The 13,925-nt window shown below is 36.2% G+C and overlaps 1 protein-coding gene across 8 annotated transcripts in view; it reads right to left on the bottom strand.

Annotated features, from left to right (window-relative positions):
• Positions 1–13,925, bottom strand: part of ELAVL4 (ELAV like RNA binding protein 4) — a 110,104-nt gene that overhangs the window by 29,773 nt on the left and 66,406 nt on the right. For all 8 annotated transcript variants that reach the window (XM_072419614.1, XM_072419615.1, XM_072419613.1 and 5 more), the window contains exon 2: positions 8,744–8,984. In XM_072419614.1, the coding sequence (XP_072275715.1) occupies positions 8,744–8,984 (241 nt within the window). The remainder of the gene's footprint in view (positions 1–8,743; positions 8,985–13,925) is intronic.

Raw genomic sequence — 13,925 nt, 5'->3', positions numbered from 1 at the left:
ACTATATTCACAGCTCACAGTTTATTAGCGTGGTGGTCAGTGGGAAGAATGCCTCCTATGTTCATTGGGAAAAATGTCACCCTTGACCTGAAAGGCACACATTTCTCATTGCTCAAAGAATCCCTACCAACCCCGTAGAAGGAAGCCTAGGGTTCCACAGAACCCAGAATGAGATTCTGTCTAATTAGATTCTGAGCTTTGTTTCGTAAGGTTGACATACAAAGCAAAAAACGATCTCTGCATCTGATCTTTTTGTCAATGTCATTTAATTAAATGTAATTAAAGATAAACTTGGATTGTTAACTGTGGGTTCCTGCACTCTTCTCTATGCTACCTCATTTTACTCTTGTTTAGAATAAGTCTTTTTGAGTTACAACTATCGGCAAATGAAGATAACACCATCTTTAATAGTCATGCTTTGCTTTAATGGTTGCTACATTATTAAAATGAAAACACTTTGAAATTGTTCAGTCTTATGAGATTTGCACAGCAACCGATCAAAGCCACAATGGTTCTGTCTGGGAATCCAAATATATATTGTTTATACAGAGAGAGAAGGCAGTCTGTAATAGCTGATTGTTAAATGAGTGCAAGATTTGACCTGACAGTAATAAGAAAATTTTTATTTTTATTTTTTAAGATAGAAAGGCTGACATTTATTTAAACACATTCATTTTTGCTGCTGTCTGGAAGTGAATCTCGCATCAGGTACACGCAGACTGCTCATTAACATTGATCAGACGTGACTTGCTTTCACTGTCTGTCACTTGAGCTGTTCACAATTTAAAGACTTTTCATCCCCGTTGCAAACCCTGAGCCCTGAAGCAGCTCTCTGTCATGTGTGTTTGTGTGTATTGAGGGTTTTTTTCCCCCTCTAAAAACAGCTGCCTTCCCTGCCCCCTCCAATGCAAATGAAGCTGCCTGGCACGGCTTGCCAATTGCTTATCTTGTGCTGAGATTCCAGTAAGCTGCATGTCTATAGATTTTAATTTCCTTTAGAAATAGGGTTTCATTGCAAGGCATCACATGATTCCTGGTCATTTTAACAATGGGAATTGCTAAATAGGTGTCTTTTAATCTGGGAATTCTTTAAAATAGAGCGCCAGATATGAAAATCAGAGATACTACTTCATGTCACAATGTAAACTTGGCATCTTTTTTTTCCCACCATGGAAGGTGGCAGAACCTATAGGCTGAAGACAGTATACAGGCTAGCCCTTTGTAGAAAGACTAAAACAATCAGATTGTCATACACAATCTCAATGAACAATATTTCTAGAATTACCAATGACTATGTGTTGTGGTGGTTTGATCAAGCAACCCACAAGGCATTGATATCCACAAATGCACATACAGTACATGGGTATTGGTAAATCTATAAAAGATAGTACAATGTTATGTTTATGGTTGGATAAAAATTGTGACGGCTCCTTGATATGAAAAAATTGGGAATTGTTTGTGCATACCTAAACAACTAATTTCATCTGAAAATTATACATGATGGTTGGTTGATCTAAAGGGGATTGTGCAATCAGACTAAAATATTATGGTTGAATTAAAGTAGGTTATACAAGGTACTGTATGGTTGTAAAAGTTTAGATATGACCAGATCTAAATGGATGAGACCCTAAATAAATAATCCATTCAATGTCTATCCATTTAGGTAGACTTTTACACTACATACTTGTTGGTAAATCTAAATAGGTTGAATACCAACACTGCTGTGTATGATTACATAGAAACCCATGTTTATGTACATTGGCCTTCATATTAGGACACATCACCATACTTTTTAGATGCATCTTTAAACTGATTTAAATTTTAACTGTAAAAAATGAAACAACTAACAGAAAACACAGCAAAAATGTGTTTCAACTAGCACACTCATTCAGGGACAATGGCTACATTTGTAACAAAATGGCTTTGTTTTAAAAGATTTAACTTTTACATGTGCCTTAAAGATCTTTTTTTCTATTTTCAGTCATGTGACAGCTATTTATGTGTTATAGTATATAACAATTTGTATATAGCAAATGTTCAAGCTTGGTAAATGGAGTTTAGTGGCTTTTGTATGTCCATACATGTTTCTGGAACAGCTGTACAGTGCAGAACAAGCTCTTTGGGAATTTCCTTAGGTCTGAAAGTTGTATAAGGGATTTTGTCATGTTAACAAGCATATTAGATGTCAAAAACAAGCTGGTTGAAAAACTGGGTGGATTATTGTGAAAAGGCAGTCAATTTATTGGCATATAAAAAAACTGAATAAAATGACAAAAGAACACAATTGGTATGACAGAACAATACTAAGGGAAGAGAATTTTCAGCCAGTTTATATTGACATACTAAGGTAGTACATTTTTTCTTGTGAAATTCCGATTGTACCACTTCATAAAGGCAGCAAAATCAAAAGAATGCATTAAAACAAAAAGTCCGTATTCAAAGAAGATTCAGAATTTAAATGGCTATTGCAAGTCTTAAAGAAACTGGAATGGTTTTCGGTCACTCCTATGGTAAAGATTTTTTTTTTACATTTAAAGTTTCTAGATTACCAAATGACTACATTATTAGTGTATGATAATTTAAAGTGGCCCAGTTAGGGGGGTTAGTTAAAAAAATCCTTGAATGCATAAGTAGCCCACCACAACCAATGGCTCAATCTTTGGTCCCTGTGCCAATGATATGTTCTGTAGTGGGGAATGAAGATTGTAGGATGGAATCACAGCTGGGACACAGGCATGAGACCCTTCCAGTTGTGTTGTTTGAAGTGTCCCACCTTTTAGAATGCAAGCTCTTTTGAACAGGGTCCTCTCCTCCTCCTGTGTCACTGTCTGTATCTGTCTGTCATTTGCAACCCCTAATTAATGTTTAGTGCTAAGTAATATGTTGGCGCTATATAAATAATGTTTATTATTATTATTAATAATAATAATAATAATAATAATAATAATAATAATATGGGAGGCTACAGTGCTGAAATGGAGAGAAGGCAGAAGATACAGGCCACCACAGAAATGCTTTTTTACTACATGAACCTTTGGACTGGAATTTTTGATAACCTAAGTGAGACAGTTTGAGATGCAAAATGGGTAAAACTGTGAAGAGGAGAGTAAAATATACCTTTTCACATTTTTAATATGATAGTTTCATATTTAAAATGGAAAATGGGTCCTGGTTTTAGAACTGCATTGTATGCAATGCAAAGTTCCAGGGGGCCAAAACATCACTTAGCTGGCACAAAGGTTGTGGCTTCCTATATATAGCATCTGTGCAGAATCCGGGAGAATACAATGAACAATATGAGAACAAAGGAGCTTTCAAGCAACAGAGAGTGTCTGCACATCTAAAATATAGGTCGTACACCTTTATTAACCAACAAGTTCAATTTTAAGGGAGCTGACAAACCAAAAATGTTTAAATGTTAAAAAGTAGATACTGTAACATATCTTGTGTAAAAGTGAATTTTCTTATGTCTTCTTTTTGGATCTGAATCCCCCATTCAACAGCATAAAACTATTTCCACATCCAAGGATCTCTGACTGATAACAGCAGGAACTGTAGCTCTTGAAACAGCTAGGCAGTGCAAACAATGCGGTACGGTACCACATAGAACCTCCTACGGGCTATTCCATTTAAATCTACAATTTTCTTTTTTTGCCAAAAGTTTCAAGACAAGTCTCAAATACATGCTGCATAAAATGCTATGTTTTTTTAAGTTGACATTTTAAGGTTAAATAATATAAATGTTAGATATAGAACTAAACAAGGTGAAGTACATTTGTGAGTCAAAATACTAAAGTAACAGGGGCTGATACAAAGAATCTACCTGACCAAAGGGAAGGTACATCTCATTTTTATTACTCCTACATGGGTATAGCCATAAAAGACATGGTAGTCTTTTTGCTTTTATGCCTTTTAGAAAAAACTATTTAAAGTAGAAGCTCAACTCAACTTTCATTTTAAAAAGATTCAAGGTGCCCACAGCATAATTTAAAATGCCTAAAAACTGCAAGAATGCTGCAGAGAGACACTTGTTCTCTCTGTCATCTCTCTGTAAAGGTCTGACATGCTTTGTGTTGGACTTCTGCAGAGAGACCACGTCTTACACAGAGAGAGAAAAAAAATGCTTTTCTGCAGCACATTTAGCACCTGGTTGTACTTTTAATTTTTCATAATTTAGAATGGCTTATATACATTCTGGGGCCCCTGAATCTGAAGGCTCGTCAAATGCAAATTACAGGCCTCATCTCCCCAATGCAAATGATTCCTTTCTTGCTGCCTATGATTGTCTCTTTGTTGTCATATTTGCCAACATTTTTTAAACCACTTCCAGAAACATTTTGTTGCTAAGCTGGTTCTCTAAGCAATTTGTGCACAATACTCTCTTGGAAGATCAACAATTACTATAAATTCAGTTATTAGATGCTTGTTATTGTTAAAATGTGATATTAATACCTTCTGTATTTTAAAGTCTGTTTTTCAGTAAATCTTAACTTACTAAGTCCCAGGTATGGTATGTAGTGATGGGAATCAAAGATATTCTGGGCCTGTTTCTAAAAATCAGTGGCAGCTGACTACTGCAAATGTACGTTCTGATTTTGGACCATTTTATTGCAGATAGGCTTTGCAAAAAGATCAGTCAGTTTCCCAAGCCTGCATGGTTCCAATAAGCAAAAATATTTTGGTGTCCCTGCTCTTTGACTAGGACTGTAATGTGAGAGCATGTTCAGTCTGATGTATGGTTGTGCTATTTCTTGTTGCTGTTTAGTAAAAACTAAAAGACTATCCTGGAGGATCTTGGCATACCATGATTCGGTCTACACCAATCTTTGTCTAACATTTTTTTTTAGTTTTAGCAGAACCCTAAAATAATTTTAGGTTCTCACGGAACCAAATTTATTTTATCAGATGTTAGTGGGAAGAATGCCACCTTATAGTGGAGGTCAGAATGCCCCTTTTACAAACAATTAAAAAGAATATTCGTGTCAAGCTTCTGGCTTTGCCAAAAGGTGCTGGATCCAGAACTATGCACGCATCATCAAATAAAAGGGTCAATAAGCCACAGCTCAAGAAACCCTGAGCAACCTCTGGATGAAAACCAGGGTTCTATGGAACCATGGTTGAGAATGGCTGGTCTAAACTGTCCAAGAAAACTGGCCTTGTGGTAATTTCTGGTAAAAAATATGCAATTACACATTATGGCTTGCCATGTCTTACCACGTCATAAAACAAGGCATTAAACCACCCAATGGTTGGTTTATGTGGCAGAGCACCAAGGTATGTAGGTAGTTTCTTGCTTCCACTTGGCAAACTATCAACATTTTCAAACATTCTCCAGGTACAATTTTTCTTTTCATTTGATGTTTGAAAAGTATTGTGCACAACTTGATCACAAAATGCTGCAAACTACCTAATAGAAGTTTATAAGGTCAGAGCACCACAGGGAGGTTTCTACATTTAATGAGTTCACTGTTAGTACTATAAAACAACATAAGGCCACAAAGATTGCCTTGGAAAGCTTTAAGGTTCCTCATTACAGGGATGTTTACAAAAAATAAAACACATAAAGGCAGCACCTCACACCATGTACACTAAATACAAACACTAAGAACAAAGTAATGGAATGAATGCAACATAAAGCTAAGAAAGTTTTCTAGATGAACTCTTCTGTGCAAAAAAAGTTTACACCTAATTATGAAATGTTTGCCAAACCGGAATATAAATATAAGCTGACATGAAAATCATGTAGGCTGCCATTAAAAAAATCTACTTTTAAAAATTCCTATTACCTGTCTATAATACCAGAAACATGTGCAGATGACTCCACAACAACAAATGCACATTTTCCAGTGTTTTATCCATTTATAAAAGCACAGAAAGGTAACCAATGATCTGCCTGAAATTTGGTGATCTCCTGATTTACGGCTCAGGGTTATTAGCCCTGCCCAGGAAGTTAGGAGGCCCCTGATTTTCTCTATTTTTATGTAGTAGCTGTATTTTTAAAAAGAGACAAAAAAATGAGGAAATGTGCATATTTTGATTTTTTTGCCCTGATATACATTAAAGTTTGTAAGCCAGCAAAACAGCCAAGCAATGATTTTAGGAAGATCAGCAATAACAGCCTTTACACTCTTATATTTATGAGATATTACTTTAATTAATTTGCTATAAAAGAAATATTGATAGTCTGTCTGAAATGACCTCTCATGTCAGAAAGTTGGCAGGTATGCTACCAGCCATGCATTCTCTAACACTGTTGGTGCCATCTGCATAAATTTTAGTGACATTGTCAGTGCCAACTGTCATCATGCCAAATTTCTGGACATAATAGTATACCAGCTTGGCCTAAATCCTTTTACAGGGAATGGGAGGAATGGGAGCAATATAGAAGAAGGTGGTCCCCTATGGGTTTCCAGTGGACCCTTTTGCTTCCTTGGCCATCTGTACAGAAGGTAGTGCGCTCACACCTAAAAGTCACATAGCACTCCCTTCACACTGCTGCATCCTGTCTATTCATATCTCTGTGGCCTCATTTAATCATCTAGTTTCTGCTGAACAGGTAAGAAAGTTTATCATTTACCATCCTGGCCTCTGTACAACTGCGATGGATCAAGAGGGACCCGTTTTACTGTTAATTTAAAAAGCCAGAATTAATTAAGTTGCGAAAATGAAAATGTTATAATAAGCTCACTTTATGGCTACATTGTTCCGTTCTTGTTGCTTGTTTCCATTTCATCGTCTTTACAAAGCAATGTGAGATATGAATCACAGCGCTTGCCTTCAGACTTCTGTTCCGGATTCGTATTCTCTTAAAAGACAGAGCGCTTATCACTTTGTATTGTTATTATAAATATAACTTATACGGCAAGGCTTCTGTTGATGGGCTCCGTTCTCAGCAGGTGAAATCCATTTGTGTGCCTTTTGACAGACATATTGCAAAATAAATAATTTATGTTTCTTTCGTATATGAGGCTCATGCATGTGGAGCTTGAATTGAAGCATAACATATAGCTATATTATTTATAATGTGACTGCAATTCAAGAACTGTGGGCTTAAAGTGAGGCACTGGTTTTTGTTTAAAAAAAAATCATACAGCCCTCAAGGACTACATATGTAGGATTTCAGTAACCTCACTCCCACCCATGTCTGTTCTGAGTCAAGGGTGTACTTATAGGCAAACCATGATATGGGGGGTATAAGGGTTGTCTGGCTATGCAGTGATTTATATGGGAAGCAAAAAAATTTACCAAATACATGCATATAAATATGTATATTTGCAACATGCAAAAGGTTTTAGTATTTTATATAGAGAAGTTTTTTATTTTTAGATAGAATGGGGTTTGATTAGAAATCCTTTTGGGATTTTGCTGCAATCTGAAGGTCCACAAGGCAGAATGAACCTCACTTCCTGCTGATGGAGGTTTCATTGGACAGAAAGTAAGGAGAACTTAAAAACAGGAGCATTTTGCATTATATATATATATATATATATATATATATATATTATTATATATATATATATATATATACACACACAGGTTGACATTCAAAAATCGGGCCATCGATAATCCGGTTCCTTCAGATTTCTGGCATAGATTTCGTAGCGCACTTTCAAATTTACACTGTTTTCTGGAGACGCCGTTTATGTTTTGATGGCACTGTACTCCAGAATCAGCTGGGTTGTTGGGTCTTGCTTGCACGTGTTTTTGTGCTCATTCCTTCTCATTTATATGCTGCTGTATAGCCCCATTATGGATTCAGCATTCATTTAAAGAACTGTACATGTGTCGTTTTCTGTTAAATATATACAGCATATATAATTTAATATAATTTTTCAAAAATCCGGCACTCCTCAGGTCCGGAGTTTGCCCGATTTTTTAATGTCAACCTGTATGTATATATGTGTATATATATATATATATATATATATATATACAATCACACACATTTTTTATGACTTGTGAGCTAAATTGAAATTGTTAAGGGTTATAAGGGGTAGTAAGAGGTGTAAATCCCACTGCATTTCAGGAAGAAGAATTGGAAGGCAGGAGTTTAGTTTTAACTCGAAAAGCAAATTCCTTGTTTTGATAATTAGAGTGTAGATATAACCAAATCTTTTTTTATGGCTATGAATAGGGTAGGGAAAGATTATGCTATGGCACACCAGTGGTCCTGTGGATCTCAACAAACTGCTAGCTACTGGATTGCTATACAGGGCAGAAAAATACTCCCGATTCCATACATTACTTCCTTGTGGGTGGGATGAGTGAGTCTTTGCACCATCGATGATAAGTGACTTTCTGCTGTGTTCTTGTTAATGTTGGTTCAACACCTTGCTAATCACAAGGGAGCAACACATGGAGACAGATGAAAATTTTCCTTATGCTTCTAGCAATATTGTTTACCCACATCAAGGTTGATCGTGCGCCAGAGCCCTTAGAACTTCTGTAAAATTTTAATAGTTGTGTGTCCTTCTGCTGGGGAGGTTCATACTCTCTATTCATCTTGGTGGCCATGCTTTTGATAGAAAGAGAGTGTAAATCCAAAATTGTCTGCATATCACTAGAGGTGAGGAGATGAGGAGAACTATTCCAGTGGGGATAACTGTCTAAAAACGGATTTAATCTTACTTTGGAGAGATTATACATATACATAGACTATGCATAGACTTCAATGGCACATTTAACATACAGTTGTGAATATAGACACCCTTGAAATCATTAATAGCATTATGCATACATGTACCTGTGATTTTGTCCCGCACCAGTTTGCAGGATTCTATCTCCCCGATGCTCCCGAACAGACTCCTAAACTCTTCCTGTGTCATGTTTTGTGGCAAGTAGTTGACTATGAGGTTAGTTTTGCTGTCATCTGTAGCTGCCCCAGTCTGCATAGGCGAAGGACAGTTTCTACTGTTACTGGATGGTCCATTGCTCGTATTGGAAGTTGGGCCATTCGACACCTGAGGTTCCATGGTGCTAATTATCTGCAATACAAACACAAAATTATAATTATATTTACATATAGTTAAGGTATTTACATATTAAGGATTTCAGTAAAGTCACTCTCGCCTATGTCTGTTCTCCAAAAAGAATGTGTGCAAGAATAATGACAAAGAAAAAAACTTGAATCTTTGTTAAACAATTTGACATTATGTTGTATGTAGATGTGTGAATGGGTCTTTATCAGCTACTGTTGATCTTTTTAACTTGGAGGAACCCTTAAAATAAATTTTAGGTTTCAAAGAACGACTTGTAATTATAACTGTATCAATAGTCCATGGTACATTCATGTGGATAGACGAGTCCCCTGGCAGGTAAAATCATCTGTGTAGTTCAGCTTTAAGTACAAATAATATTTAGGTGCTTCAAGTTTTATGCACAGATATGTTGTCATAAAATAATACAAAAACATGTATCAAACAAAGCAAAGCTTTTTTTATTTGCCTTTGCTCTTTGAGTCATCCTGCTACTATTGTCTGGTTATAATACTGTAAGTAATAACAACTAATAAGAAAAACTAATTATATAAATGAAAAGCTATAAATACTATGACCACTGAAAAACAAAAAAAAGATAACAAGATAAATGATGTATTCTTCGAAAATAGCTTCCAGGCAACAAGTTAAATTGTTCAGTCAACTACGAGTTATGATTATCATTTTACAAAAATGTTGTACAATTCCTTGCAGCTAAACTAAACTGGACCCCCACAAAACCACTCAATGGGACCGTAGCCTCTTTTAAGTGATTGTTTGCTACTTCCCTCTCCTAGAACTAAAACATCTTCAAAGGAGACCTAAACCCAGTTACTAAAATCTCAAAAAAAGCCTTTGAATCCTCCATCTATTCCACTTAACCTAATTGGGTTGCTATTAGAGATATGTGCCATGCTTATGCTTATATGAGCAGAGGTCAAAACCTCAGTTTCAGGCATCAAATATTTTCCATATACATTACTGTAAAAGATCAATTGATCAATCTGATTTGTTTCAAACGATCTTCAACTTGAAAACAATTCTTCAGTACAAGAATGAAAGGGATTGATTTTCACTAATTCAAATGGATATTCTACCAGAACCTTTCATTTATAATAATTGTTTATAGATTGTGCTGCCCATTTAGTTGAATTGCTTCCTGAATTATTCTACTCTTTTATTTAAATATATGTCAAGTAATTTGATCAATGTTGGGAGGGAATGTGGATTTATTATAATAATTATTTATACTATTGATGCTAGTAAATATTTATTAGTGGTGCATGCATTACATTCTGTCTATAAATCATGTTGGACTTTATGATAAGAAAGCCTAGTATTGCCTGCATGTTTTTGGGTGCATGTCTGACCTAATTAAGATGCCGCTGATTCTGCTAGGAAAAGGGGAGCTTGCCTGACAGCTCTGTTTTTTAGCACAGCAATTGCAAAGAGGTACCACATTTTCTAGCTTCACATAGAAAAGATTAAATAATAATATTCTAAAGGAAAAAGAAGGATGATATTTTTAGACTGTCCAATTTATTTTTAGTATTGAACATATTAAATATAAAATTACATACCATAGTTTTCCTTTAAACAGCAATCATACATGTTGGAGTGGAATATACCTTTTCACAGCACATTCAATTGTTAAAGTACATTGAGTGCTCTACACACATTACTCGTCAGCACAATAATCTGCCTGTAAGGTACAGATAGTATTATAGGCTACGGAACTGACTGTCTGGGACTGAAATGCAAATACAGCATTATTACTACATGTTCCCAGATCTATTTTTTCTGTTTTGCTGCCCTTGACAATCTGTGATAAAAATAAACAGCTAGCATGAAAAAAAAAAAAAAACATGCACTTGAAAGACCGTTTTAGCTGTTTAGTAGCTTTTGGAATTCAGCCAGATAAACAGTAATAAGGTAATATTATGTAAGTAACAGTATGGGGTTGATTAAACGGTATGCGATGGAAGGCAGCTAATGACCTGCATGTACATCTTCTTTGGAAGCTATGTTACAGCCACATTTTCTTCATTTCATGTAATAATGTGCCCTGTTTGCTTTAGCTGAATGCAACTATGCAGCCACATATCCAGATGAGGGAAATATATAAAGTGTAACATTGCTAAAACATGTTTATACATCCATTTATAAGAAGAGTTTTCAGACTTGCTAAAGAACAGGCTGGTTCATTTTCCTTTGGACTTTGAGGGGGCTGGATTGTGGACAATGAAATTCCACAGCATCAGTGGTCAATAAAAGTCAACCACACCCTGGGCTCAGGGGGTCTGTGCACTGACATTAGTGGTAGGAATGGTACCCCATAATGGTATTAGTGAAAAGAATTGTTTCCTGTCATTGGTATCAGTAGTAGAAATAGGGCCCTATCCTCAGTATCAGTGAGAGGAATAGTGCCCCAGAGTTGGTAACAGTGGGAGGAATAGTGCCCTATCATTGGTGTCAGTGGTAGGAACATGCTGCATTATTGCTCCCAGTGGAAAAAATAGCACAACATCCTTGCTATCCATGGGAGGTATAGTGCCCCATCACTGATGTCAGTTGGAGGATTAGTACCTCCAGGTTGGTGTCATTGGAAAGAATAGTGTTGCATCATTGATGTTAATGGGCCTGATTTAATAAAGGCTGGAGAGGATACACTTTCATCAGTGAAACTGGGTGATCCAGCAAACCCGGTATGGATCTGGTCCAGGATTCAAAACATTTGCTAGCAAATAGCAAAAGATTTTGAAGAAATCTATTCCAGTTTTGCTGGATTACCCAACTTTACTGATAAAAGTATATTCTCTCCAGGCTTGGAGAGCTTTAATAAATCAGGCCCAATGAGAGGAACAAACTTCATTGTTGGTGTCAGAAGGATGAATAGAGCCCCAAGGGCTGATAAAAGGCAAGCCAAAAGCTGCAACCAGCCCCATGGCAGAGTTTGGGAATGACATGTAGTTTGTTAAAGCTCTATGCATCATAAACAAGAGCCATCATGACCTCTTCCAATTTCACAAACCTGCCAACAATTGCAAATCTTGGCTGTCCAGTAGGTCAGCAACTGGCTATATTCTGTAAACTTTCCACACATTATTCAGAGGTCTAATAGACTAACATTGATGAGCCCAATATGTGTGGAATCTACTTTATAACAAGCACTGATAAAGGGGGCATTCTCAACCCCAAATGCGTTGAAATTTGATTTAGGAAAACAAAACAAAACAATAAAAGGGGTCTTTTATATAATAAACTTTCTCCTGCTGTTTGCATTTACACGCTTCCTAACATACATGGTTCATGCAGAGAAGGCGGTGGGGTGTATTATTACATTACGCTCATATCACAAGATAACTAATTGTAATAAAAATGCAAATGATGTCTATATATGTGGCAAGCAACTGTGTATTCTATAGATTTATATGTACAAATTAGAAATGACATTGTTATAACTTATATAACATGCAGAAAAGCCAGGGAATAATGTATCACTGGTAGGGTTGTTCTAATACAATTCCTATACGTACAGCACTAAAATTCCTAGGCACATCCTAAGTGAAATTGAAAAAAAAAAAAAAACATTACTGAAATACATTAAAAGAAACATTTTAATATCTGTTTACATTCTGTCTAAACAAATCTTTCTTTTTTATAGCTGTATATTGAGGTTAACATTACTACAACTACAAGGCTTTTTTATTGCAATATCTGCAAAATATGATCTGCTTGGTAGTGGCCTGAGTGCAGCCCTTATGTTCTGTTGCCATTTTAAGGTTAAAAAAAAATCAGAATTGTAAATATATTCGTGAATAGGTGTCACTAAAGGATATGTATAATAACAGCGAGATGAATTTTTTAAACCATGTCACATTGCATAAGTAGAACGAGTTTGAGTTGAGGCTTAGGGCCGTATTCCATGAAAGAAAAGTTCCCTCAGTAACAGACTGCTCTGAGTTCCCAGAAATAGTAATTGTGCCTGCCTTTGCTGTCAGGCCTTGTGCACAGAAAGGCTCCCAGATGCATCTCGAATGATAGAAGCTCCGTCACATCTCCATAGTCCCCTGGCAGGTCTATTCTAACCATCGCCATAATAAAACCTAATCCGGGCCCACCTGTATCTAGGCCAGTCACCTTCTGACCTTTTTTTTTCCCCTGGATTTCCTGTCACCCTCCTCAACGTTTACTGTCCCTGTTAATGGCACTTGTGAAACCTCCTCCATTAGCTGAAATGAGAAATCTCTCAAAGTGTGTATGACACCCAGCACCACTTCGCACCTGCTCTGCGGATCTGCTAATTTCACGCTTGCCGCTTCATATCAGAAATCCTCGCAGACAGATTGAGGTCCCTTAACTTCCCCTAGTGTATAGTAGTGTGGGCCACATGACCTCCTGCTACCTTATGTCATCGCCTAAAAGATGGATTCTTGGTCCCTGCGTTAACCTTTTCATTGCATTAAAAAAAGCACAGAGTCTGCACAAAAACTGTGATAAAAAATGAATTATTTATTTATAATGTTTATATTAATGTTTAATTATTTAATGAGTAAATGTTTTTTGGTATCTTAATGGCCACATATTCCCAATGCAATTGCATAAAACCATTTATTTCGATAAAAAAAATGTTAGGGGTCCAGAAAAATACTGATAATACAGATCTCATAAATCATCATGTTAGCAAAAAATATAATGCGTAAGCAGTTGCAATGTAGCAAGAAGAATTAATCTCCGTTTACTAAAGTAGCAGATTCAGCCTACCAGTTTGCATATAGCTAAAAACAGCCCTTTAAAGCCAGAGGGACAATGTCACTCTCCATCACCCACCTTGCTAATGTGACATTCTAGATATTACTAACCTATGACTGTATATAGATAATTCATAGGATATCATTGCTTTGTGAAAAGTAGAAATATATATAGAACAGATTTACACAAAATGTTCTT

Source organism: Pyxicephalus adspersus, chromosome 8, assembly GCF_032062135.1.
Source record: "Pyxicephalus adspersus chromosome 8, UCB_Pads_2.0, whole genome shotgun sequence".
Lineage (NCBI taxonomy): Eukaryota > Metazoa > Chordata > Amphibia > Anura > Pyxicephalidae > Pyxicephalus > Pyxicephalus adspersus.
This window is presented reverse-complemented; position numbering and strand designations above follow the sequence as displayed.